General features: G+C 38.2%; 1 protein-coding gene and 1 pseudogene across 5 annotated transcripts in view; one reads left to right on the forward strand and one right to left on the reverse strand.

The window, feature by feature from the left end:
* APAF1 (apoptotic peptidase activating factor 1) overlaps window positions 1–24,641 on the reverse strand; it is a 90,946-nt gene that overhangs the window by 20,562 nt on the left and 45,743 nt on the right. For all 5 annotated transcript variants that reach the window (XM_073900459.1, XM_025882345.2, XM_025882344.2 and 2 more), the window contains 5 exons: window positions 19,867–20,028; window positions 7,905–8,033; window positions 5,323–5,448; window positions 3,204–3,323; window positions 1,171–1,287 (listed from right to left, as the gene is read on the reverse strand). In XM_073900459.1, the coding sequence (XP_073756560.1) occupies window positions 1,171–1,287; window positions 3,204–3,323; window positions 5,323–5,448; window positions 7,905–8,033; window positions 19,867–20,028 (654 nt within the window). The remainder of the gene's footprint in view (window positions 1–1,170; window positions 1,288–3,203; window positions 3,324–5,322; window positions 5,449–7,904; window positions 8,034–19,866; window positions 20,029–24,641) is intronic.
* On the forward strand, window positions 17,835–18,495 carry LOC112831888 (small ribosomal subunit protein eS7-like; annotated as a pseudogene).

Below are 24,641 nucleotides of genomic sequence, written 5' to 3' on the forward strand. Positions count from 1 at the left end.
TGTGTGTTTTGTGAATTATTTCCTTAAACTATCTGTATGGCCCATTTCAAGACACTTAGTAAAAACAAAAAGAATGTAGACCTGTTTTGGCAACAAGGTAAAAAGAAAAGGGGCAAGCAAAGGTGCTTTAAGAATCAATAATAATATACACCAGTTTGAGAGATGAGACTGAGAGGGAAGACTAAGGTTCACTCGTAAATGTATAACCATCCCTTGCTTAAAGTTAAACACAATATACTTTTTTTCAGAACAGCACCCATCTTCACAATGAAAAAAACAAAACACAAAAAACCTTAACGCTGAATCCATGCCACAAAGGCCAAATGTATAACAACATTGACATCACTTTCTAAATGCTTCCTTCTTTACTTTGCATATAAACACATAGTCTCCTCTTTGTGGAGCAATATAGACTAGAGAATATTTGTGTATTTCCTTATGAAAATAAATCCAAAGTAAAATAAATATGGCTAGTGCCACAATTAATAAATTAAGAAATAGTTCCAAAAAGTTTGGGTGAGAAAAAGTGAGAGAAGGAACCAATGTTCTTTGAAAAACTATTATACAGCTAAAGACAATGTGCTTTTGTGATAAAATCATTTTTATTATATTTTTGCATTTGTTAAAATTTATTTGGTCTTCTTTAAAAAGTAAAGGATTTCAAGTGGTAAAGAGGTATACTTGTAATACCATACTAATACCATACTAATACCATACCTATTAGAAGTATAATATTATACTTCTTATACCAAAAGTAGAACACAAAGTGTTGTTGAAACAGGTAAGCACAAGGCAATCCTGCACAAACATTCCCAATGAACCTTAATCAGTACCAAAATGGAAACTTAAACCAAAGGCTAAGAAGAGAAAAAAGTGCTCTTTGCACAGAGAGCTAAATCTCCGAGAGTGTTTGATATACTTGGAGAACAGCAAAACAACTAGGTAGAGAGTAAGAACACAAAAAGACAAAAAGTCTGAGAAACAGTAGTAAAGGCAATTTGAAAAATATACCATCAACAGGATTGTAAGATTAATTTTAGTCTAACAGAAGAATGACTCATATACCACAGAATGATTTCTTTAGTATAAGCTACAATGCCAGACAACATAATTAATTTTAAATAAATAACTCTCCTGCACAGAAGGACTCTGAAGACTAGAATGGAATACCTCAATGGCTCCATCTTCACCTCCAAATGCAATGTACTGAAGATGTGGACTTAGGCAACAGCAACTAACTTGAGCTTCAGTCAGATAATCAATCTGACCTGTTTTTCCATTAACGAGCTAATGAAAAATAACGCACAGTTATTAGGCTACAAGAGCAATTTCTGTTCTTTAGAACAGACTTCAGTTGAAAAAATAAAATGAAACAGAAAATAACCAACAAGAGCTCCCAGGGGAACAACAAAGCCCTATCTTAGTCTCAGCAGCTGCATTTAGCACTTCACGCCTTCATTTCATTTCACTTTTGTGGTTCAAATACATTTTCATAAAATAAAATGAGCTTTAAAAGGTTTAAAAAGCAGCTACTGTGCCCACCACCTGAGACACAGCTGCCTGATTTATAATCCCACACTAGCTCCACACCCGGTTTTCCATTTCTTCACAAAGCCCATTTTAATAGGGCTATCGTTTGTTAAAGTACAGTTTTCAGACATTTTTCAAGGGGGCTAGTGAAACAGGACTGAGGATACATAAAAAGCCATATTCAAATAAAAATGGGTTTTATATCCTCTAAATCACTCACAAAACAGTATAAATTAAAATTCTTTATCTTTCTGAGTGGGGGAGAAGGGAGCTTTGGAGAAGAACCTATAAGCATAATTTGGGTGACTGGACTTAAAATGCTTAAACTAAGACTACCTAATTTCATAATATGTACCAATGTTAATTATTTTTTTACATTTCATTAGTAAAGTTGTCTCATCACTCGATAAAACATGTGACCCAGGAAACTACATCTCAAGCTTCAATCAATTGTCAGCTACCTCTCTGTTACAATCTAAAAGTCTTAAATCATTTTTCAACATGAAATAAGCAGTCATATCTGTTTCAGGTACAAAGATTATAGGGTATCAATCAAGGTACGCTTTATTTTACAATATCTTACCCAGCAGATTCTGATCTATTAGACATTCAAAATGAAGACTGAACTGCTAAAAGCTGAATTTATCTTCTTTCTCTCAAAAATCAATTTCCATATTTTCCTAAGTAGTGACTAAAAAATGTTTTGTTCACTTAAATGGAACTACTGTCAAGTTTATAACTATCCCCTAAACTCTCCCACAATCACTGATATAGAATGATATTTTTATAGTCAGAAGACTTCTTTTTGAAGTCTCACAGTTACAACTTTTAAAGAAAGGTTGCACAAATTTAGTAAAGGTAAATACAAGCATGAGGACACTGAATTTGACAAGAAAGCTGCAATGAAAAATATCCCAAGTCTGCTAAAAATCAGTAACAAGGCATTAACATTCAATTCCAGATCCCAATTCATCCCAGAAACACAGGGCATTAGGAGCCCGACATCAACATACTAAGGATGATAGTACAATGTGTAAAATATAGAACAAGGGGTGTCTCACACCTTGACTCTGACCCCTGACAGTAGACAAGGAGAAATAACCACATGCCATAGACCGTTTACTTCCACATATCTGTCTCCAGAATTTGGATTCCACCTTCACCCTATAACCAGCTCAGACTTCTGGAACATAAAAAGGACCTTACAGGTGAAGAAAGTGAGGCTCAGAGAAGTGTACAATTTACTCAAACATCATATAAAACTAGCTGACAGTAAAGCTTAAGCTGTACCTGTACCTCCTGAGTGAACAGTCACTGTTCTTTCCATGACATCAAGCTGAGCTTTACAGCTTTAGAGCTTGTTAAGCTTTGTCCTACCCTCAGTCTGTCTCAAGTTCTCCTCCTGGACTCCATGCAAATCAAGGAATGTGATCATAGATACCAACAGGACAGGAATGAAGTGAGATGAGGTATCACTTTTTTTTTTACTTCTAAATACAAGCATATTTGTACCTCAGCTCAAAACCCACATATTTATTCAACTGATGCCTACTGAGCACCTGTTAGATACTACACAATTATGCCTGATCCCAAGTTCAAAACCAAACAAGAAAAATGTGAATTGTGAGTTCAATCAAAACAATTTTTCCAATTGTTTTCTAAAAAATACTCACCTGCAGACGTTTTATATTGTCAACTGCAAGAACCGTCACTTCATTTTCTTGAAACACAACATCTATTTCTTGCTTTAACACAATAGCAGAATTCTTACATACTTTTTTTGTCTCCCAGAGCTAATTAAGAGATTAAAAAACTAAAATAAGATAACCGTATCATGAAATATGTAAAGAGAAGGCTTAGAGTCTTAAAGCAAGATACAAAACATGCTTCATACTCAAAATACCTATGATGCTAGAAAATTTTCAATTATTAGATTATAATTCAACAACAAATATTTGTTAGTTACATGCTATAATAAGTAGTAGTTAGTATTAAGAGTAATGGGTGCTAGAGCCAAAATACCCCAAGTATGAACTCTAGTTCCACCTAAAATTGTGACTTTGGGCAGGTTACTTAACCCAGTGTTACTCAAAGTAAGAACTCCTACAAGTCCTCAAACTGTCTGATGCCAAGATAAGGAGCCTGTACCAGAATGTAAATCAACTATATCACTAACAAACTGTTAGCCGTATGCTTAGTGATATGATTCATCTTTTTTTAACAAGACTTTCTTGATGAAGGAAGCAGTGAGATGAATTACATTCTGGTTCATTTATTGAGACTGGCACTTTAAGCAGAACTGACATAACCTTCCTGTGACTGTTTCCTCAGCTGCAAAAAGGACTGCTGTGAGAATTAGAAAACATAAGTACAGTACTTCGCACAATGTCTAGCATACAGTAAATACTAAAAAAACTGTAGTTACATTGTGTATAAAATACTATATTAGATGCCACACGGATAAACCCGGGTCCCTGGCCTCATGGACCTTACAATTGAAGACGTGTGAACAAGTTGGAGGAGTAGTGGAGTACTGAAGGTGAGAAGTAAAGCAAATCTGTACTTAAACTCAAAGTAGAATTTGGTTAAGTACCATAAGAAAAGGACACAGAGTTATATGACATTAAAGGAGAGAGGCATTCCCCCAAATGGAATACTAGGAAGGGCTCTGCAGAAGACTTGGGGGAACTTGTAGGATTGTTAACATTTCAACAAGAAGAGAGACAGGGAAACAGGGTATTCCAAACATAAGAGACCACATAAGCAAAAGAAGCAGGGAACTACGGGTATTGGGAAAATGTGAGCAGTCCACTGTAGGCTATCTGTAGGAATAAACCAAAAGAAAGACTGAAGCAGAATGAGGCCATACTGTGGAGAAGTTCAGTGTAAACTTAGGAGTACCTACTTATTTTTAGTAGATAAGGGAACCACTATCTGTTTTTGAGCAAAAATGACATGACTATATTGTACACGAAGACAATATCTTAGAAGCAACATGTAGAAAACCAAAAAAGAAAAGACTGTGGCAAAGACTAATACATTAAGAGAGGGAACATGCTGAGGTGCCTAGCTGGCTCAGTCAGTACAGTTTGTGGCTCTGGATCTCTGGACTGTGAGTTCGAGCCCCCTGTTGGGTGCAGAGATTACTTAATAAAATCTTAAAAAAAGAGAGAGAGAGAGGCAACATGTAATGAGCACCTAAACTTGAAATGAAAAAGTAGAAATAGGGGCACCTGGTGGCTCAGTTGGTTAAGTGTCTGACTCTTGATTTCAGCTCAGGTCATGATCTCAGGGTTGTGAGATGGGCTTGCAATGGGCTTGCACTGGGCATGGAGGCTGCTTAAGAGTCTCTCTCTTCCTCTCCCTCTTTTCCTCCCCGCCCCCCACCTCTGTCTCTCTCCCCCCTCTAAAATAAATAAATAAATAAATAGTAGAAATAAATGACAGAAAATGGAAAGGCAGAATCCATTAGAATTGGCAAGTAATTAGATATGGAAATTTAAAGTGGAGAAAAGAGTCAAAAATTAAGTCAATATATTACCTAGTAATATATTTAAATTAACCAAAATATAGTTTAATCATTGGACTTCTCTAAGCACCTGGCTCGTGGTAATACTAAATGAACATGTATGGGATGAATAAGACTGTTATAGTCCATATAACAGCAATTTTCAAGGATAAATATTAATCTAGTATTTTTTTGTTTTAATTCCAATACTACTCATTAATTTCTTAGTTTGTTAGACATAGACATCAACAAATGTCTAAAATGAAAATCTTAATATTTCTCACCCTGATTGTCTGGTCATCAGAAGATGTCAAAAATGATGATCCATCAGGAGAAAACATCACAGAATGAACCCAACTTAGATGTCCTCTGCAATCAGCCACTTTTAAACACGAGTCCATATTCCACAACTATAGAATAAACATAGCATATAGGAAATCACATTCATAAGCACTTTGAACATATCAAGAATATTAAATATAGCAAAAGTAAACCACTAATTTCACTTCTATGAATACAGGCCAGAAACAAGCTAGCAAAAATACAGAATGACTTGTGCAAAAGATTATTCATTGCATCTTATCTTTAATAGTAAAAGAACTAGAAACAACCCAAATGACCATCAATAGGGAACTGACTGAATAAACTACATAATGGAATATTATGTAACTGTAAAAACACCCAGATAATGACTAGTCACTGGGATATATTGTTTACAGAAAATAAGCAAAGAGCATACATATTTCTACAAAAGAGTATATATAGGGGCACCTGGGTGGCTCAGCCGGTTAAGCATCTACCTTGGCTCAGGTCATGATCCCAGGGTCCTGGGATCAAGTCCTGCATCAGGCTTCCTGCTCAGCAGAGAGCCTGCCCCTCCTTCTACCTACCGCTCCCCCTGCTTGTGCTGTCTCTGTTTCTCTCTCTGACAAATAAAAAAAAATCTTAAAAAAATAAAAATAATTTTTTAAAAAAATCTTTGATTTGGAATCATGCATTTAATTTTTTTAAATAAAAAAATAGACTATGTTCCACTGTCATCTAATCCTCATTTCAACTAATGGCAAAACCCTACAATAAATGAATATGCTAATTGTACAGGTACACATTTCTGTTATTCATGCTTATTACGAACTGTCAATGTCTGCCACCCTGGCTGTATTTTGTCCCTGCTGTAAATTACTCAAATATATTCCAGTCTAATGAAGTACCATATGTGCCTGAGTTCCTCTCATTATACTCTGAATGACAGACCTACTTTATGATTTCAGAACAAGCATAGACAAAACAAGTACTTCATCACATGCCCAGTGGTTTTCAATCAGTAAGTTCTATGGTTATAAATTAATTGTATGACATTTTCTTTGCCTTATCACTAGAGTCCAAGTTCCTGTGGACATACAGAGCTAAAAGCCAGAAATGAAAGTGGCTCCATAACTAAAAAATCTCCCTTGAAAATCCTTCACTTTTTCCTTCTTGTTCTTCCCCATCATTTCTCAGAGCCCCCAAAACCAGGTCCCTATTTTAAGAAAAAAGACGATGTTTCCTGCATCTTTCTAATAGCGGAGGGTCCAGGATTTTAGAAGTGACAGGAAAGGCTGAAAGAAGAGTTGTTCCTCCACTAGGAGGAGCACTAGTGGAGAAGCAACACTCCTTAAAATCCTGACAAAAACCCAGAAAGAGGAAATTTCTAACCACATCTGCCTTGAGGATCTACAGGTAAGATCTCCTACCACATCTGAAACTTTCAAATCAAAGACTCCCCTGAAGAGAACACTGCCCACAGCACCCTACTGCTTCCCACCATTTCAAACAGGACTGGAGCTTGTTCACACTTAATGCCTATGCTTCCAATGGGTAGATTCTTGGCAGGGAAGTTCTTCAGTGTTAGTTGCACTGTACTTGGAATTAAGTACAGATTACAGAGCACACCCACTCTCATCTTATCTCTATCTCCATGCTGACAGACTACAGCTCAGAAACTCTCCCCCAACAGCTTTGCAATAAGGAAAAAAATCGTCAAACTCGCTAAAAATTGCTGAAATAAGGACGGAACACTAAAGAAGTGCTTGCGGTAGTCAAGCTTCCTTTGAGGAGAGCCTGTGAACCAAGTCGATTTCTCTGTTTTCCAGATAAAGGCCCATACCCACCTTCTTGGACTGTCATCACAAGGAACTTCAAATTACCTGATAGTAAGACCCACTCAAGGAATAAGTAGTAATAAAACTTGGAAAAACGAATCCAACTTTGGGGGAAAAAAAAAACAGCAATTCACTGCTTTTTGAAAAAACTTAATACAGCCATTCACTGGGTGAAATTCTTCCAGGACCAGTCAGGTATAGATTCTGAATATAAAATCTATCAGGTAAGTACAAAATTACAAATATTAACAGGCAATTTTTAAGAGTCATTTTACTCATTAGTGCTCACCAATGAACATCCTAGGTTAACCAATTCTAAATTAACTTTCGTCTTCTTCTTCTCAGTGATCTAAGAAATCTGAACTGGACTCATCTCTCATCCTTTCTTTTATAGAAGATCCTTTCTTTCATATTGTTTAGGAGATGCCATGTTTCTGCCTAGGAAACAAGTGTTCATTCCACTGTTTCCCCAGACCTTGGCACATGCTAGGCATTCAACAAATGCTTGCTGAATGATACTGTCATTCCCTGTCATACTATCAAATCAAATCTTCAATCACTGCTAAAGTAATAAAGCTGGCTATATAGTTCAATATCCTAAAGCTATAGGTCATTATGCTGTGAAGAAAATGCTCTACTATTTCTCAAACATTCTCAGTAGTTAATGGTTTCAGTAGGCCATTCTTGGCAGAGGTACAACCTCACAGAGTAAATGAACTACTCACCTCCACACAGCACTGGGACAAAGCCACCACTGCCAAATGATTTTGCGGGGAGAAGTCACAATACTGGATGGTGCTATGATGGCCTGTAGGGATTTCTGCCAATAAGCCACTGGTATGAATGTCAAAAAGCTGTCAACATAAAATAGGTATCTATGAAAGTAAAATACTTTTAAAAATAAGCTATACTCAAAACGAATCTAAATTTTTTAAGTCCTGAAAAAATACAATTACTGATAACTGGCATAACTATTGACAGTCATAAATAAGATATAAATCAATATACACATACTTTTAAAATATTGCTCATCTTGAAACATGTTTCCTATAAAGAAAAATTTATCACGGATGATCTCTCAAGCTGGCCTAGGAAGAAATAAAACCTTCGTGAATAAATGAATGGACTAGCCAAATTAACATACACAGCAGTTCTCCTGAATGCTTGTTTATTCAAAAGAGAAAAATGGATATTCATAAATGAAGATAATCAAAATAATACAGAGCAGAGGCTTGTTAAAATGAAATTAGCTCAACTATTTCTATTTCTCTTCAGAGCTATCAAATTACTCCATTATGATCATTTTCCCATTTTTGAACCAAAAAAACTATTTTTGAATAATGCAAGCTGCATTTCAACTTTTGAAAGATTTTTAAATGTTGAATATATTCTTCTGAAGTTTTTGCCAAATGATAATAACATGTATGTAGCATTGTGATTTAAGACCAAGGCATCGTACAGGAAAAAAAAAAAAGCTTCCAGTGGGAGCCATAAATATGTATTGTGAAGGCAGAGTCCTTCAAGCACACAGATGGTAAGCAGCACAGCATCAGGGGCCAAGAACAAAAGAAGGAAACCATAGTTACAATGCTTCCCAGGACAGGTCATTCTTAAAAATTAATGGTGGAGAGTGACAGAGGAAACTTAGCAAGTATGGAATAGGCAGCTGTCTTAAGTACTGGGTGGTAAAAAGTAAAGACCTAACAATCAGAGTATGCTAACAGAAAAGAGTTCAAAAGAAATAAAGAGGAGGGGAATGCAGAGACCAAAGAGTAAAAAATTGGGAACTATGTGTAGTGAAGGGTGATTTTAGGGTAGCTTTATTTTAGCAGGGAAAATAAAGACCTAGTCTAGATTTTTCAAACAAAGAGGCATTTCATGTATTAAGCTGTCTTCCTCTCTCACTAGAAAAGATCTTTTAAAATGTTCAAATTCCAAATGTAAATCAAATCACAAAGAGATGCCACTTCACACCTAATAAGATGATTGTAATTTTTTGAAAAATGGAAAATAACAAGTGTTAGCAAGGAGAAAGTGGAACTCCTGTACACTACTAGCGGGAAAATAAAATTGTACAGACAGAAAAGCGACCACTTTCTGGAACGTAGGACGTGCGTGCAGAGAAGTGAATCCAAGGCGATATTCGGATGGACGGCGGGGGAAGGGGCCTCTGTCGGCTGCTTCTGGCAAGTGACAGAGCCACGGAGCACAAAATCGTAACTTTTAAGAAGTCCGCTCCGCTGAGGGACGTCGCTCCAGTGGCTAAGTGGGGGGGGTGGAACCCTCATGGGAGACTGTGGTCTCAGAACCCTCGGGATCACAGGAAGCCCGGGGGTGCCTGAGTGCGGCAGAGCTCCCAGGAATCAGAGCAGGGAAGCCGGCTGCAGAGACGGAGCCGAGGCGCGGGCCCTCAGCTCCGGGGTGCCATAAACCGTGATCCGCGGCACAGTTGGGCCACTGCTCCTCCAGCAGGGACCCAACAAGCGGCAGGTCCGGGGAGACTCCCCTTCCTCCCCCCGGGGAGGAGCGGCACAGAAGCGCACCACAGGTATCTGCTGGGTTTGGAGACTCCACACGGGGTCGGCTGCCAGAGATAGAAACGCTCGGTCACAGGCCAGGTGAGCACGGAGTGCAGCCGGAGACCTGGGAGACGGGAGTGATTGACTGGTTTTCTCTGGGGGCGCACTGAGGAGCGGGGCCGAGTTCTCGGTTCCTCCGGGGGAGACTGGGAGACCGCCATTTTCACTCTCGTCCTCCAAAGCTGTACGGAAAGCTTGCAGGGAACTAAAGCCCCCGAGAGCAAACCCGAGCAGATTACTTAGCCCGGACTTGGCAAGGGTGGGGCAATTCCGCCTCCGGCAAAGACATCTGGGAACCATGGCAACAGGCCCCTCCCCTAGAAGATAAGCAAGAACCACCAGCCAAGACCAAGTTTACGGATCAATGAGAACAACAGAACTCCAGCACTACGGGAATACTGCACATAGAATTCATGGCTTTTTTCCGATGATTCCTTAATTTTTCAAAGTTAATTTTTTAAATTTTTTTTGAATTTTTCTTTTTCCCTTTTCCAATCACCTTAATCCCTATTTTTAAAAAATCTTTTTTATTTTACATTTTTAGAGTCATATTCTATACCTTCATAGTACTTACACTTATTTTTGGTGTGTGTGTGTATATATATATATATATATATATATATATATATATATATAAGTTGTTCTCTCTTTAAAATTTCGGGATACAGTTTCTTCTAACAGATCAAAATATACCCTCAATCGCTAGTGTATGGCTTTGTTCCAGTCTCCTGCCTGATCACATTCTCTCCCTTTTTTTTAATTCTCTTTCTTTTCTCAACCTTTTTTTTTAAGATTTTACTTATTTATTTGACAGAGAGTGACACAGCGAGAGAGGGAACACAAGCAGGGGGAGCGGGAGAGGGAGAAGCAGGCTTCCCACCAAGCAGGGAGTCCAATGTGGGGCTTGATCCCAGGACGCTGGGACCATGACCTGAGCTGAAGGCAGACGCTCAACAACTGAACCACCCAGGCGCCCCAACCAACTTATCTTATCAATTCCTTTTATAAAATATAATTTTCATTCTTACAGTCATATTCCATCCCTTCATCGTATTAGCCTTTATTTTTGTACATATATAAGTTTTTCTTTTTTTTAAATTTTGGGAGGCACTTTCTTCTAACAGACCAAAATACACCCAAAATCTAATGTGTGGCACTGATTTATGCACCAGCCTGATCATAGTTGATCATATTGTTTTGTTTTGTTTTTGTTTGTTTCTATCTTTTTCTTTTTCTTTTCTTCTTTTTTTCTTCCTTACCCTTTCTTTTCCCCAGATTTCAGGTCTTTTCTGATTTGTTTAGTGTGTATTTTCTGGGGAGTTGTTACCCTGTTAGCATTTTGTTCTCTCATTCATCTGTTCTCCTCTGGACAAAATGACAAGACAGAAAAAATCACCTCAACAAAAAGAACAAGAGGTAGTACCGACTGCCAGGGACCTAATCAATACGGACGTTAGTAAGATGTCAGAACTAGAGTTCAGAATGATGATTTTAAAGATATTAGCTGGGCTTGAAAAAAGCATGAAAGTTATCAGAGAAACCCTTTCTGGAGAAATAAAAGAATTAAAATCTAACCAAGTCGAAATCAAAAAGGCCATTAATGAGGTGCAATCAAAAATGGAGGCTCTAACTGCTAAGATAAATGAGGCAGAAGAGAGAACTAGTGATACAGAAGACCAAATGATGGAAAATAAAGAAGCTGAGGAAAAGAGAGATAAACAACTACTGGACCACGAGGGCAGAATTCGAGAGATAAGTGATACCATAAGACGAAATATTAGAATAATTGGGGTCCCAGAAGAAGAAAGAGAGAGGGGCATAAGGTATACTGGAGAAAATTACAGCAGAGAACTTCCCTAATTTGGGGAAGGAAACAGGCATCAAAATCCAGGAGGCACAGAGAACCCCTCTAAAAATCAATAAAAATAGGTCAACACCCTGACATCTAACAGTAAAACTTATGAGTTTCAGAGACAAAGAGAAAATCCTGAAAGCAGCTCGGGAGAAAAAATCTGTAACCTACAATGGTAGAAACATTAGATTGGCAACAGACCTATCCACAGAGACCTGGCAGGCCAGAAAGGACTGGCATGATATATTCAGAGCACTAAATGAGGAAAATATGCAGCCAAGAATACTCTATCCAGCTAGGCTGTCATTGAAAATAGAAGGAGAGATAAAAAGCTTCCAGGACAAACAAAAACTAAAGGAATTTGCAAACACGAAACGAGCCCTACAAGAAATATTGAAAGGGGTCCTCTAAGCAAAGAGAGAGCCTAAAAGCAGCATAGACCAGAAAGGAACACAGACAATATACAGTAACAGTCACCTTACAGGCAATACAATGGCACTAAATTCATATTTTTCAATAGTTACCCTGAATGTAAATGGACCAAATGCCCCATTCAAAAGACACAGGGTATCAGATTGGATAAAAAAACAAGACCCATCGATACGCTGTCTGCAAGAGATTCATTTTAGACCCAAAGACACCCCCAGATTGAAAGTGAGGGGGTGGAAAACCATTTACCATGCTAAATGGACACCAAAATAAAGCTGGGGTGGCAATCCTTATATCAGACAAATTAGATTTTAAACCAAAGACTGTAATAAGAGATGAGGAAGGACACGATATCCTACTTAAAGGGTCTATCCAACAAGAAGATCTAACGACTGTAAATATCTATGCCCCTAACATGGGAGCAGCCACTTATATAAGCCAATTAATAACAAAAGCAAAGAAACACAATGACAACAATACAGTAATAGTGGGGGTCTTTAACACCCCCCCCCCACTGAAATGGACAGATCAACTAAGCAAAAGATCAACAAGGAAATAAAGACCTTAAATGACACACTGGACCAAATGGACTTCACAGATATATTCAGAACATTCCATCCCAAAGCAGCAGAATACACATTCTTCTCTAGTGCCCATGGATCATTCTCCATAACAGATCACATCCTAGGTCACAAATCAGGTCTCAACCAGTACCAAAAGACTGGAATCATTCCCTGCAAATTTTCAGACCACAATCCTTTGAAACTAGAACTCAATCACAAGAGGAAAGTCAGAAAGAACTCAAGTACATGGAGGCTAAAGAGCATCCTACTAAAGAATGAATGGGTCAACCAGGAAATTAAAGAATTAAAAAAATTCATGGAAACCAATGAAAATGAAAACACAACTGTTCAAAATCTTTGGGATGCAGCAAAGGCAGTCCTAAGAGGAAAGCATATAGCAATACAAGCCTTTCTCAAGAAACAAGAAAGGTCTCAAATACACAACCTAACCCTACACCTAAAGGAGCTGGAGAAAGGACAGCAAATAAAGCCTAAACCCATCAGGAGAAGAGAAATAATAAAGACCAGAGCAGAAATCAATGAAATAGAAACCAAAAGAACAGTAGAACAGATCAACAAAACTAGGAGCTGGTTCTTTGAAAGAATTAACAAGATTGATAAACCCCTGGCCAGACTTATCAAAAAGGAAAGAGAAAGGACCCAAATAAATAAAATCATGAATGAAAGAGGAGAGATCAAAACCAACACCAAAGAAATACAATTATAAGAACATATTATGAGCAACTATATGCCAGCAAATTAAATAATCTGGAAGAAATGGATGCATTCCTAGAGATGTAACAACTACCAAAACTGAACTAGGAAGAAATAGAAAACCTGAACAGACCTATAACCACTAAGAAAATTGAAGCAGTCATCAAAAATCTCCCAAGAAACAAAAGCCCAGGGCCAGATGGCTTCCCAGGGAAATTCTAGCAAACATTTAAAGAAGAATTAATACCTATTCTTCTGAAACTGTTCCAAAAAATAGAAATGGGAGGAAAACTTCCAAAATCGTTTTATGAGGCCACCATTACCTTGATCCCCAAACCAGACAAAGACCCCATCAAAAAGGAGAATTACAGACCAATATCCTTGATGAACATGGATGTAAAAATTCTCACCAAAGTATTAGCCAATAGGATCCAACAGTACATTAAAAGGATTATTCACCACGACCAAGTGGGATTTATCCCTGGGCTGCAAGGATGGTTCAACATCCTTGTTGAAGGATGTTGAATAACATCCTTTTATTAATGTTATTCAACATTAATAAAAGAAAGAACAAGAACCATATGATCCTCTCAATAGATGCAGAAAAAGCATTTGACAAAGTACAGCATCCTTTCTTGATCAAAACTCTTCAAAGTAGAGGGATAGAGGGTACATACCTCAATATCATAAAAGCCGTCTATGAAAAACCCACAGCAAATATCATACTCAAGGGGGAAAAACTGAGAGCTTTCCCCCTAAGGTCAGGAACATGGCAGGGATGTCCACTATCACCACTGCTATTCAACATAGTATTAGAAGTCCTAGTCACAACAATCAGACAACAAAAAGAAATCAAAGACATCCAAATCGGCAAAGAAGTCAAACTCTCACTCTTTGCAGATGATATGATACTTTATGTGGAAAACCCAAAAGAATCCACCCCAAAACTGCGAGAACTCATACAGGAATTCAGTAAAGTGGCAGGATATAAAATCAATGCACAGAAATTGGTGGCATTCCTATACACCAACAACAAGACAGAAGAGAGAGAAATTAAGGAGTCGATCCCATTTACAATGGCACCCAAAACCATAAGATACCTAGGAATAAATCTAACCAAAGAGGCAAAGGATCTGTACTCAGAAAACTATAAAATACTCATGAAAGAAATTGAAGAAGACACAAAGAAATGGAAAAACGTTCCATGCTCATGGATTGGGAGAATCAACATTGTGAAGATGTCAATGCTACCTAGAGCAATCTACACATTCAATGCAATCCCCATCAAAATACCATCCACTTTTTTCAAAGAAATGGAACAAAGAATCCTAAAATTTGTATGGAACCAGAAAAGACCCCAAATAGCCAGAGGAATGTTGAAAAAGAAAAGCAAAGCTGGCGGCATCACAATTCCGGACTTCCAGCTCTATTACAAAGCTGTCATCATCAAGACAGTATGGTACTGGCACAAAAACAGACACATAGATCAATGGAACAGAATAGAGAGCCCAGAAATGGACCCTCAACTCTATGGTCAGCTAATCTTCGACAAAGCAGGAAAGAATGTCCAATGGAAAAAAGACAGTCTCTTCAACAAATGGTGCTAAGAAAATTGGACAGCCACGTACACAAGAATGGAACTGGACCATTTCCTTACACCACACACAAAATAGATTCAAAATGGTTGAAAGACCTAAAGGTGAGACAGGAGTCCATCAAAATCCTAAAGGAGAACACAGGCAGCAACCTCTTCAACCTCAGCCGCAGCAACTTCTTCCTAGAAACATCGCCAAAGGCAAGGAAAGCAAGGGCAAAAATGAACTATTGGGACCTCATCAAGATAAAAAGCTTTTGGACAGCAAAAGGAACAGTAAACAAAACCAAAAGACAATCAACAGAATGGGAGAAGATATTTGCAAATGACATATCAGATAAAGGGCTAGTATCCAAAATCTATAAAGAACTTCTTAAACTCAACACCCAACGAACAAATGATCCAATCAAGAAATGGGCAGAAGACATGAACAGACATTTTTCCAAAGAAGACATCCAAATGGCCAACAGACACGTGAAGAAGTGCTCAACATCGCTCGACATCAGGGAAATCCAAATCAAAACCTCAATGAGATATCACCTCACACCAGTCAGAATGGCTAAAATTAACAAGTCAGGAAACGACAGATGTTGGCGGGGATGCGGAGAAAGGGGAACCCTCCTACACTGTTGGTGGGAATGCAAGCTGGTGCAGCCACTCTGGAAAACAGTATGGAGGTTCCTCAAAAAGTTGAAAGTACGGCTACCATACGATCCAGCAATTGCACTACTGGGTATTTACCCCAAAGATACAAATGTAGGGATCTGAAGGGGTATGTGCACCCCGATGTTTAGAGCAGCAATGTCCACAATAGCCAAACTGTGGAAAGAGCCAAGATGTCCACTGACAGATGAATGGATAAAGAAGATGTGGTATATATATATATACAATGGAATATTATGCAGCCATCAAACGAATGAAATCTTGCCATTTGCAATGACGTGGATGGAACTGGAAGGTGTTATGCTGAGTGAAATAAGCCAATCAGAGAAAGATATGTATCATATGACCTCACTGGTATGAGGAATTCTTAATCTCAGGAAACAAACTGAGGGTTGCTGGAGTGGTGGGGGGTGGGAGGGATGGGGTGGCTGGGTGACAGACATTGGGGAGGGCATGTGCTATGGTGAGTGCTGTGAATTGTGCAAGACTGTTGAACCACAGATCTGTACCTCTGAAACAAATAATACATTATATGTTAAAAAAAAAAAAAAGATAGCAGGTGGGCAAGAGTGAAGTGGGGGAAATCGGAGGGGGAGATGAACCATGAGAGACGATGGACTCTGAAAAACAAACTGAGGGTTCTAGAGGGGAGGGGGGTGGGAGGATGGGTTAGCCTGGTGATGGGTATTAAAGAGGGCACATTCTGCATGGAGCACTGGGTGTTATACGCAAACAATGAATCATGGAACACTACATCAAAAACTAATGATGTAATGTATGGTGATTAACATAATTAAAAAATAAAAAATAAAATAAAATAAAATGGTACAGATGGTTTGGTGGTTCCTCGAAAAAGGTAAATTTAGAATTACCATACGACCCAACAATTCTATCACTTGGTATGTACACAGAAGATTTGAAAGCAGCAACTCAAACAGATTCCTATACACCATGATTACTATATCATTATTCACAACAGCCAAAAGGTGAAAACACCCAAGTGTCCATTAACAGATGAATGCATAAAAAAATGTGGTATATCCATATAATGGAATATTATTCAGCCATAAAAAGGAATGAAGTTTTGTACATGCTACAACATGGATGAACCTTGAAAATATTATGCTAAATGAAATGAGCGAGATACAAAAGGATCAATATTATATGATTCCACTTATATGAAACATCTAGAATAGACAAATTCATAGATTAAAGGTTATGGGTTGAGGGGAGCAGTGCCTGGGTGGCTCAGGTCATGATCTCAGGTCTTGAGATCGAGTCCCACCTCGGGCTCCCTGCTCAGCAGAGAGTCTGCTTCTCCCTCTCCCTCTGCCCCTTCCCAACCCTGCTCATGCTCTCTCTCTCAAATAAATAATCTTTTTTTGTTTAATAAATAAAGAAATAATTAAAAAATAAAGATTACCAGCAGCTAGAGGCAGACAGGAATGGGTAGTTATTAGTTTCTGGTTACAGAGTTTCTGTTTGGGGTGATGAAAAGTTTTGGAAATAGTGGTGATAGCTGCACAGCATTATGAATATCATTAATATCACTGAATTATACATTTCAAAATAGTTAAAATGATGGGACTCCTGGGTGGCTTAGTCAGTTAAGTGTCTGCCTTCAGCTCAGGTCATGATCCCAGGGTCCTGGGATTGAGTCCCATATCGGGCTCCTTGCTCAGCGGGGAGCCTGCTTCTCCCTCTGCCTGCTCTACGTGCTGCTCCCCCTACTTGCGTGCTCTCTGACAAATAAATAAATAATGTCTTAAAATAAGAGTCCTTATCTTTAAGAAAAAAATAGTTAAAATGGCAAATTTTACATAGATATATTTTACAACAAAAAAATTTTATTCTTCAAATCTTATAAATTCAATGATTCCTTTTCTGTTCCTACAAATTTTAACAAATTTAAGACAAAAGGAGATATTTTTAATTTCGTGCTAAAGGTATAAACCCTTAAGCACCCAAGATCGAATGGTCACAGCAACCAGATCAATAACAATATAAACAGCTCCTGAGTTTTATTTATATAACTGTATGGTATAATTCAGTCTTTAAAACTGTACTATCGGGTGGCCCAGTCAGTTAAGCGGACAACTTCATCTCAGCTCGAGTTGTGAACTCATGGTCGTGAGTTCAAGCCGTGCACTGGGCATCATGCTCTATGCTAGGCATGGAACCTACTTAAAAAAAAAAAATACACACACACACACACACACACACACACACACACACACACACAATCTCAGGGGATATGAAGAGCTCTCAAGAGACTTAGGCCTCTTCCTAGGCCAGTGCTCTCACCAAGGAGAAGGCCATGTTCAGTTCAAGCACAAAGACAGTGAAGCCCAATGGCAAGAAGCCGGATGAGTTTGAGTCCAGCATCTCCCAGGCTCTCCTTGAGCTGGAAATTAACTCAGACCTCAAAGCCCAGCTATGGGTGCTGAATATAACAGCAACCAAGGAAACCGAAGTGGATGGTGGTCAGAGAGCTATTACCATCTTTGTTCCTATTTCTCAACTGAAATTTTTCCAGGAAATCCAAATCTGGCTAGTCCAAGAATTGGAGAAAAAGTTGAGTGGGAAGTCCATTGTCTTTACTGCTCAGAGGAGAATTCTACCTAAGCCAACTCAAAAAAGCCATACAAAAAATAAGTAAAAGTGTCCCAGGAGCCACACTTTGACAGCCCATTGCATGACGCGATCCTGGAGGACTTGGTTTTCCCAAGCAAAATTGTGGGCAAGAGAATCCATGTGAAACTGGATGGCAGCTGACTCATAAAAGTTCACTTGGGTAAAGCATAGAAGAACAACATGGAACCTAAGGATGAAACTTATCTGCTGTCCATAAGAAGCTCACAGGCAAGGATGCTAACTTTGAGTTCCCAGAGTTTCAGTTGTAAACAAAAATGATTAAATAGAACATTCGCGGGGTGCCTGGGTGGCTCAGTCATTAAGCGTCTGCCTTTGGCTCAGGTCATGGGATCGAGCCTCGCATCGGGCTCCCTGCTCAGCGGAAAGCCTACTTCTCCCTCTCCCACTCCCCCTGCTTGTGTCCCCTCTCTGGCTCTCTCTCTCTCTCTGTCAATAAAAACTTAATAAATATATAAATAAATAAAACATTCACAGTAAAAATAAATAAATAAAATAAAATTGTACTATTTCAGGTGTGGAGAATAGGAAGAGGTTGGTAAAAAGATACTAACTTTCAGTTAGAAGATGAATGAGGTCTGAGGATCTAATGTATAACATGGTGACTATAGTTGATAATACTGTATTGTTTAAGTGAAATTAAGAGTAGAAATTAAATGTTCTCACACACAAAAAAAAGATAAGTACGTGAGGTGACAGATGTGTTATTTAACTCCATATGGGGGAAATGCTTTCACAATGCATACAAATATTAATTCATCATGTTGTATACTTTAAACATCTTTAACAATTTTGTCAACTGTACCTCAATAAAGCTGAAAATAAAATAAAACTGTAGTATCTCTTATTCAAGTCTTTTAAAATTACTATTTAAATGGAATGTCACTGAGTCATAGAATACCTACCTTTCCAAATCCATGTTACAATGTGGGACAAATTATTTGACTGCTCTGAACCTCAGCTGCCTCATTATTAGGAGAGGGCTATTGCAATCTGCTGTGTCCCTTGGATAGTTATATTAAAAGAAATAATATGTGAGAGCACTCTGAATACTACAAATGTAAGCTATTATTAGATTTGAAAAAAAAGGATAGCATTTTTGTCATTCACTATTTTTACATATTGTCCTCCTTTATATTACAGAATTCTTATAATAGTCTCCAGTTGTTGGCAAATACTTCTATCAGTCACTAAGTCCTAATAAATTTCAGGGGTAAGAAAGCACTTTGAAAATCATCTAAACCAATATTCAAAATTGTAAAAAAAAAAAAAAAAAGTGATGTAGAAAATAGTCTATGTTTTCAATAAATCTGAGAAACACCGGATTAGCCAACATAAATTATTTCTGTATTACAGAACTTCTGGAAGCCTTAAGTATGTTAGTATACACTGAGTAACTCTAATGGGGGAAAGCAACACATAACATTTCCCAAACCTGTGTGACCACGGAGATCTTTCTTCACAAAGTCTATTGCCATCCCTGGAACACAGTTCTGAGAACTATGAAGTTAGGAAGCCTGCCCAAAATCATACAGCTATACTTTCATTATATCAATACACAGTGTACATGCAAAAATCAGTTGACATTTTCATTTTCTTTAAATCAGGCTAATTTTGGCTTGTTAAAATACTGATACTTACAAAGATTTTATTTTTTGCTGCCACCATTAGCCTAGCACCATCAGCAGACCATGAACAGCATTTCACTATCACTTCCATATCCTCTTGAGGCTCCTCTGAATTTAAGAAGAACTGCTTCACATTAATGCTTTTCCTCTCGTTTGCTGATTTCACATCCCAAAGCTTCAGATTGAAAAATTTAAAAAATGTTTGTTTTAATCTCAAATCACACCTCTAGAATTCCACCTGGATTAAATGCAAATATTTACTTTTTCTAATGAACTGTTTTCACTTATGCATGACTTTAAAAATTAAGTACTCCAGCTTCATTCAGCACCTTCTTAAAAAGAAAAAAAAAAAATCCTAGAAGCACTGCCTGCAATGCAAAATGCAGAATATGAAACCAAATAAAATGTTAAAAACTCCTTGCATGGTGTGGACTATGCTAAAGATTAGGTGTTGACAGTAAGAATGAGACTAGAAGAAAGGTGAGAAGGCTCACAACTTGCATCTGCTGCCCTCTGCCGTGCCAGACATGAAGTTCCCACCTACTACATGCACAGCCTGGACAACACACAGGGCCCAGGCTAAGCCGAGTTAAACACAGCAGAGCATCCGGGGACATAAGGAAGTCTCTGAAAATAGAAAACAAAGAATATACTGAAAGGAAGCAAGACACCTTGTGTGTTTGGTGGGGCCATACAGAGATCTAAAACAACTGGATCCTGAGACATAGGATACAAAAGACTCTAAACCTCACTTAACTAGCAGAGCCACCTGAACAGCACAAAAGAAAAAGGCCTTCAAGAAGACCCATCTTCACTCTCCTGGGGCCTTGAGCAGCACCCAGCTTCAAAGAGTGATAATGGCTGCCATGCCCAGACCAAGGGTTGGCCAAGGACATGGACAAAAAAAAAAAAAAAAAAGGAAAGGAAAGGAAAGGAAAAAAAAAGCTGCTTCTTAGGTTTTCACTCAGCTTCCAAAGCACAGTTCCAATGTAAAACCAGATTTCTGACCAGGCACATTTTTAAATCTCTCTCAAGTTTAGAGACATATTATATACACTAAGGAACACAGCCAATACCAAAACCTTTCCCCTTGCAATGAAATTGGATGAGGCAAGAGATATCAGATACTAAAAGAGCCTTTCTTGATACTTAGAGAAAAAAAAACCCAACATATAAATGCCAGAAGCTTCAGTCACATCAACTAAATATATGAGAAATCATACTGTTTCCCTCTTAATATAAAAAACAAAGAAACCACTGCCTAGATTTAAGAAAGAAAGAAAAAAAAAACTAACACAACCCAATTTCATTACATCTGTCTAAACTACAATCTGCATCTGGACCTGACTTCAGCTCCTATCCAACAAGTGATGAAATTCCATGTATCAAGGGACCAAGTAAATAACAGCATTTGATTTTGAGTAAGTCACTACACTGTATCAAGGCCCATGGGCACCCTGGCCCTTGTGTGTTTAAATGGCAATTTTTAAATAAAACTCACATTTTGAAATGGTTTATCAACAGGGCCTGAAAAACACGCTGATCAACATGATACCCTGCAAAATGCTTAGAAGATTACAGAGCCATTTGGGGCAGGAAATAATTTTACAGTTCTTCATCCTCTCAGAAGGCAAAAGCTTTAGAAGACTTTGACCTTGAAATGCTGTTATCCAACCTCATTTTGCAGGACCTCTGCTTACTACCTTTCAGTTTATCAGCATGAACCAGCTAACGATACTGGCTTAACAGCACTGTGGGAAAGCCGCCACAAACACAGCAGTTCTCACCAAGAGTGCAGTACTGTCTCCCCCCTGCTGCCAGTGCTCTGTGCTCTACAACCACATTTTGCTACTCACACATGAAGTCAAAATCCTGTCCCTGATGACTTTTTAACATTTTTTTCCTTTGAGTTTGGAGAAGTCTTAATCTGATCTGAAGGGGCACAGCAAAGGTTTATCATCTTGAACACATTAACAACTATGCTAGTCACTTTGAGACTATATAAATAAATCAGGTATAGATAGCTCTCTCAAAGAGTTTACAGGTCAATAAAGGAGATAAAACAAGCCATAAGTGACTTTAAGACAAGGTACATCAGATGTGTCATATGAGAGAATGACACATATGACAAACATACAGTACAGTAGGCTGATCTTCAGGGTGTCCACCTCTGCAAAAACTGTTCTCTCAAGCCCACAGCAAAATGAGGTTGGATAAGAGCCTACTGTACACCAACTTGGGACGGACAGAATTTCAACACTAGAAAGACAAAGGGAACACTCTATGGCCTAGATTCTAGGCTAAAAGGTCGGCATAAGCTAAAGTACAAAAGGGGAAAGCAAAGACAATAAAAAGGGAAAAGAGGCTGCAGTTCGGGTGCAGCATCAGGTGCCTGCCTGAACACATCCTGGACACAGCCTTCACCTGTTCTCAGAGCACCCTTTTACCATTTCCATAGCCTCTCTCTCCAACTGGATTCTGAACAACTTCAGGCCAGGAATTAATTGTTTGGTGTTTTGGTTTGTTTTAGTATTTAAAACCCAAATGCCAGTGTCTGGCACATAGAAAGTATTTAATAAATAATCAAAAAAATACATTTATAATACATTTCTTAAATGTAGTAAATTACATTTTAAGTGAAAAGACATTTATGATGGTAAACTCCTAACGTCAGACTCTACTCATGTTTCAAGCACAGGTGAGTAGAAACAACAGTGTTACTGAAGGAAATAGGGTTCAGGTTCCAGATGCAGATAGAACACACACACATTCATCTTCACACCCTCCCAAAATCCATGTAAAAGCTAGAGTAGAGAGAATTCTCTGTACGTGTAGTTCACAAGGCAAAGTAGAAAGGAGGAAGAGATCACAGCAACAAAACTGTAAAGGCTAAAAAAAGCAGAAAGATAAGCAATAAGGAGACTCCTAAAAACTGCATCCTGAGTCCACCATGGGGAAAGCCAAGAAGCAGCCCAATCCATACCATAAAACTCCTAAAAGGCTACGGAAGTGTTGCAGCAGGTGCCCTCTGATAAGGGTAGGAATCCACTGACTTCCCAACTATGTAATCCAGGTTGCTGTATCCCTACTCTAGCTGAAGAGTACAGGGTTTCTCTGCACCTGGCACAGTTGAGAGCAGAGTCACCATTCTGAAAACAGGGAAATTAAGAGAGAGTCTATATCCCAGATGTTGAGATCTCTACCTAACCATCTTCTTGCCAACCAGACTTATACCCTACAGGTAGGAAACTGAAGATTTTTCTCTGAATATCCAACAAGATCAAGACAGAAGATCTAAGGAGTCTAGCATTAGGAGTTTACTATCAAAAATGGCAGGCAGATAACCCTAAAGAGAAACACAATAAGCAAGCTCACAATTCCCTATCAGCTTTTTGGTGCTGCACTCTTAAATATGAGGATATATATCTAATACATATACAGATCTTCCTTAACTTACCAATAAACCCATCATAAGTTGAAAATGCATTTAATAACGTTACCTACTGAACATCATAGCTTTAGCCTTGCCTACTTTAAACGTGCTCGAACACTTACATTAGCCTATAACTGGGCGAGATCATCTAACAAAGCCTATTTTATAATAAAGTGTTGAATATCTCATGTAAATTATTGAATACTGTACAAAAAGCGAAAAACAGAATGGTACTATAGATACAGACAGGTTGCAAGTGTATCGGTTTTTCACCCTCCTGACTGCATAGCTGACTGGGGGCTACAGCTCACTGCCACTGCCCAACATCACAAGTGAGGATCATACTACATATCACTATCCAGGGGAAAGATTAAAATTCAAAATTTGAAGTACAGTTTCTACTGAATGTGTATCACTTTTGCACCATCATAAAGTCGAAAAATCCTAAGTCAAACCATTGTAAGTCAGAAATCATCTGTAGATATATCCAAGATCAGATAGCTAAGCTATATCTCTAAAATGCAGACAGAAACCAAAACCAACAGAGAAAACAGCAACTATACATGAATATGAATTTTTTTAAAAGAAACTATTAACATTCACAAAAAGATAAAAGATATTAAATCCATGAAACAAAAATAGGAAAAAAGGAAAAAGGAAACTGATCATAAGAAGGGGTACTTAAAAACATGACAACAGAAATTAAAAATCCAACAGAAGGATTAGAAAGTAAAGTTAGAAAATAAAGCTAAAGAAATTTTCCAGAAATGAGGGCAAACAAACAGAGAAGGAGGGAAAAATAATAACCAAAAAAACAAATAGGAATTCGAGAAAGAAAAGGTAGAGAAGAATAAATTAAAAAATTAAAGGAAGCCTAAAGAACTGAAGTATTTGAATTTCCAAATTGAAAGAAGCCACCAAGGGGCAACTGGGTGGCTCAGTCAGTTGAACATCCGACTTTTGGTTTTGGCTCAGTTCATGATCTTGTGGTTGTGGGATCGAGCCCCAAGTGGGACTCTGTGCTCAGTGCTTCAGATTCTCTCTCCTTCTCACTCACTCCGTCTCAAAGAAAGAAAAGGAAGAAAAGAAAAGAGAAGAGAAGAGAAAGAGAGAGAGAGGGAAGGAAGGAAGCAGGAAGGCAAGCAAGCAGGCACCAAGTGCCAAGCACAGTAAATGAAGACAAACCCACACCAAGGCACATTATCATGAAATTTTTAAAAAGAAAAAATATTGGGGATAAAGAGAAGATCTTAACCCAAGCTGCTTTCAGGACTCTCTGTCTCTGAGACTCATAAGTTTTCCTATTAGATTTCGGGGTGTTGACCTATTTTTATTGATTTTGACAGGGGTTCTCT

This window comes from Callorhinus ursinus, unplaced genomic scaffold, assembly GCF_003265705.2.
Source record: "Callorhinus ursinus isolate GAN/ISIS: 27379988/994484 unplaced genomic scaffold, GSC_fseal_2.0 scaffold14, whole genome shotgun sequence".
In the NCBI taxonomy this organism is placed as follows: domain Eukaryota; kingdom Metazoa; phylum Chordata; class Mammalia; order Carnivora; family Otariidae; genus Callorhinus; species Callorhinus ursinus.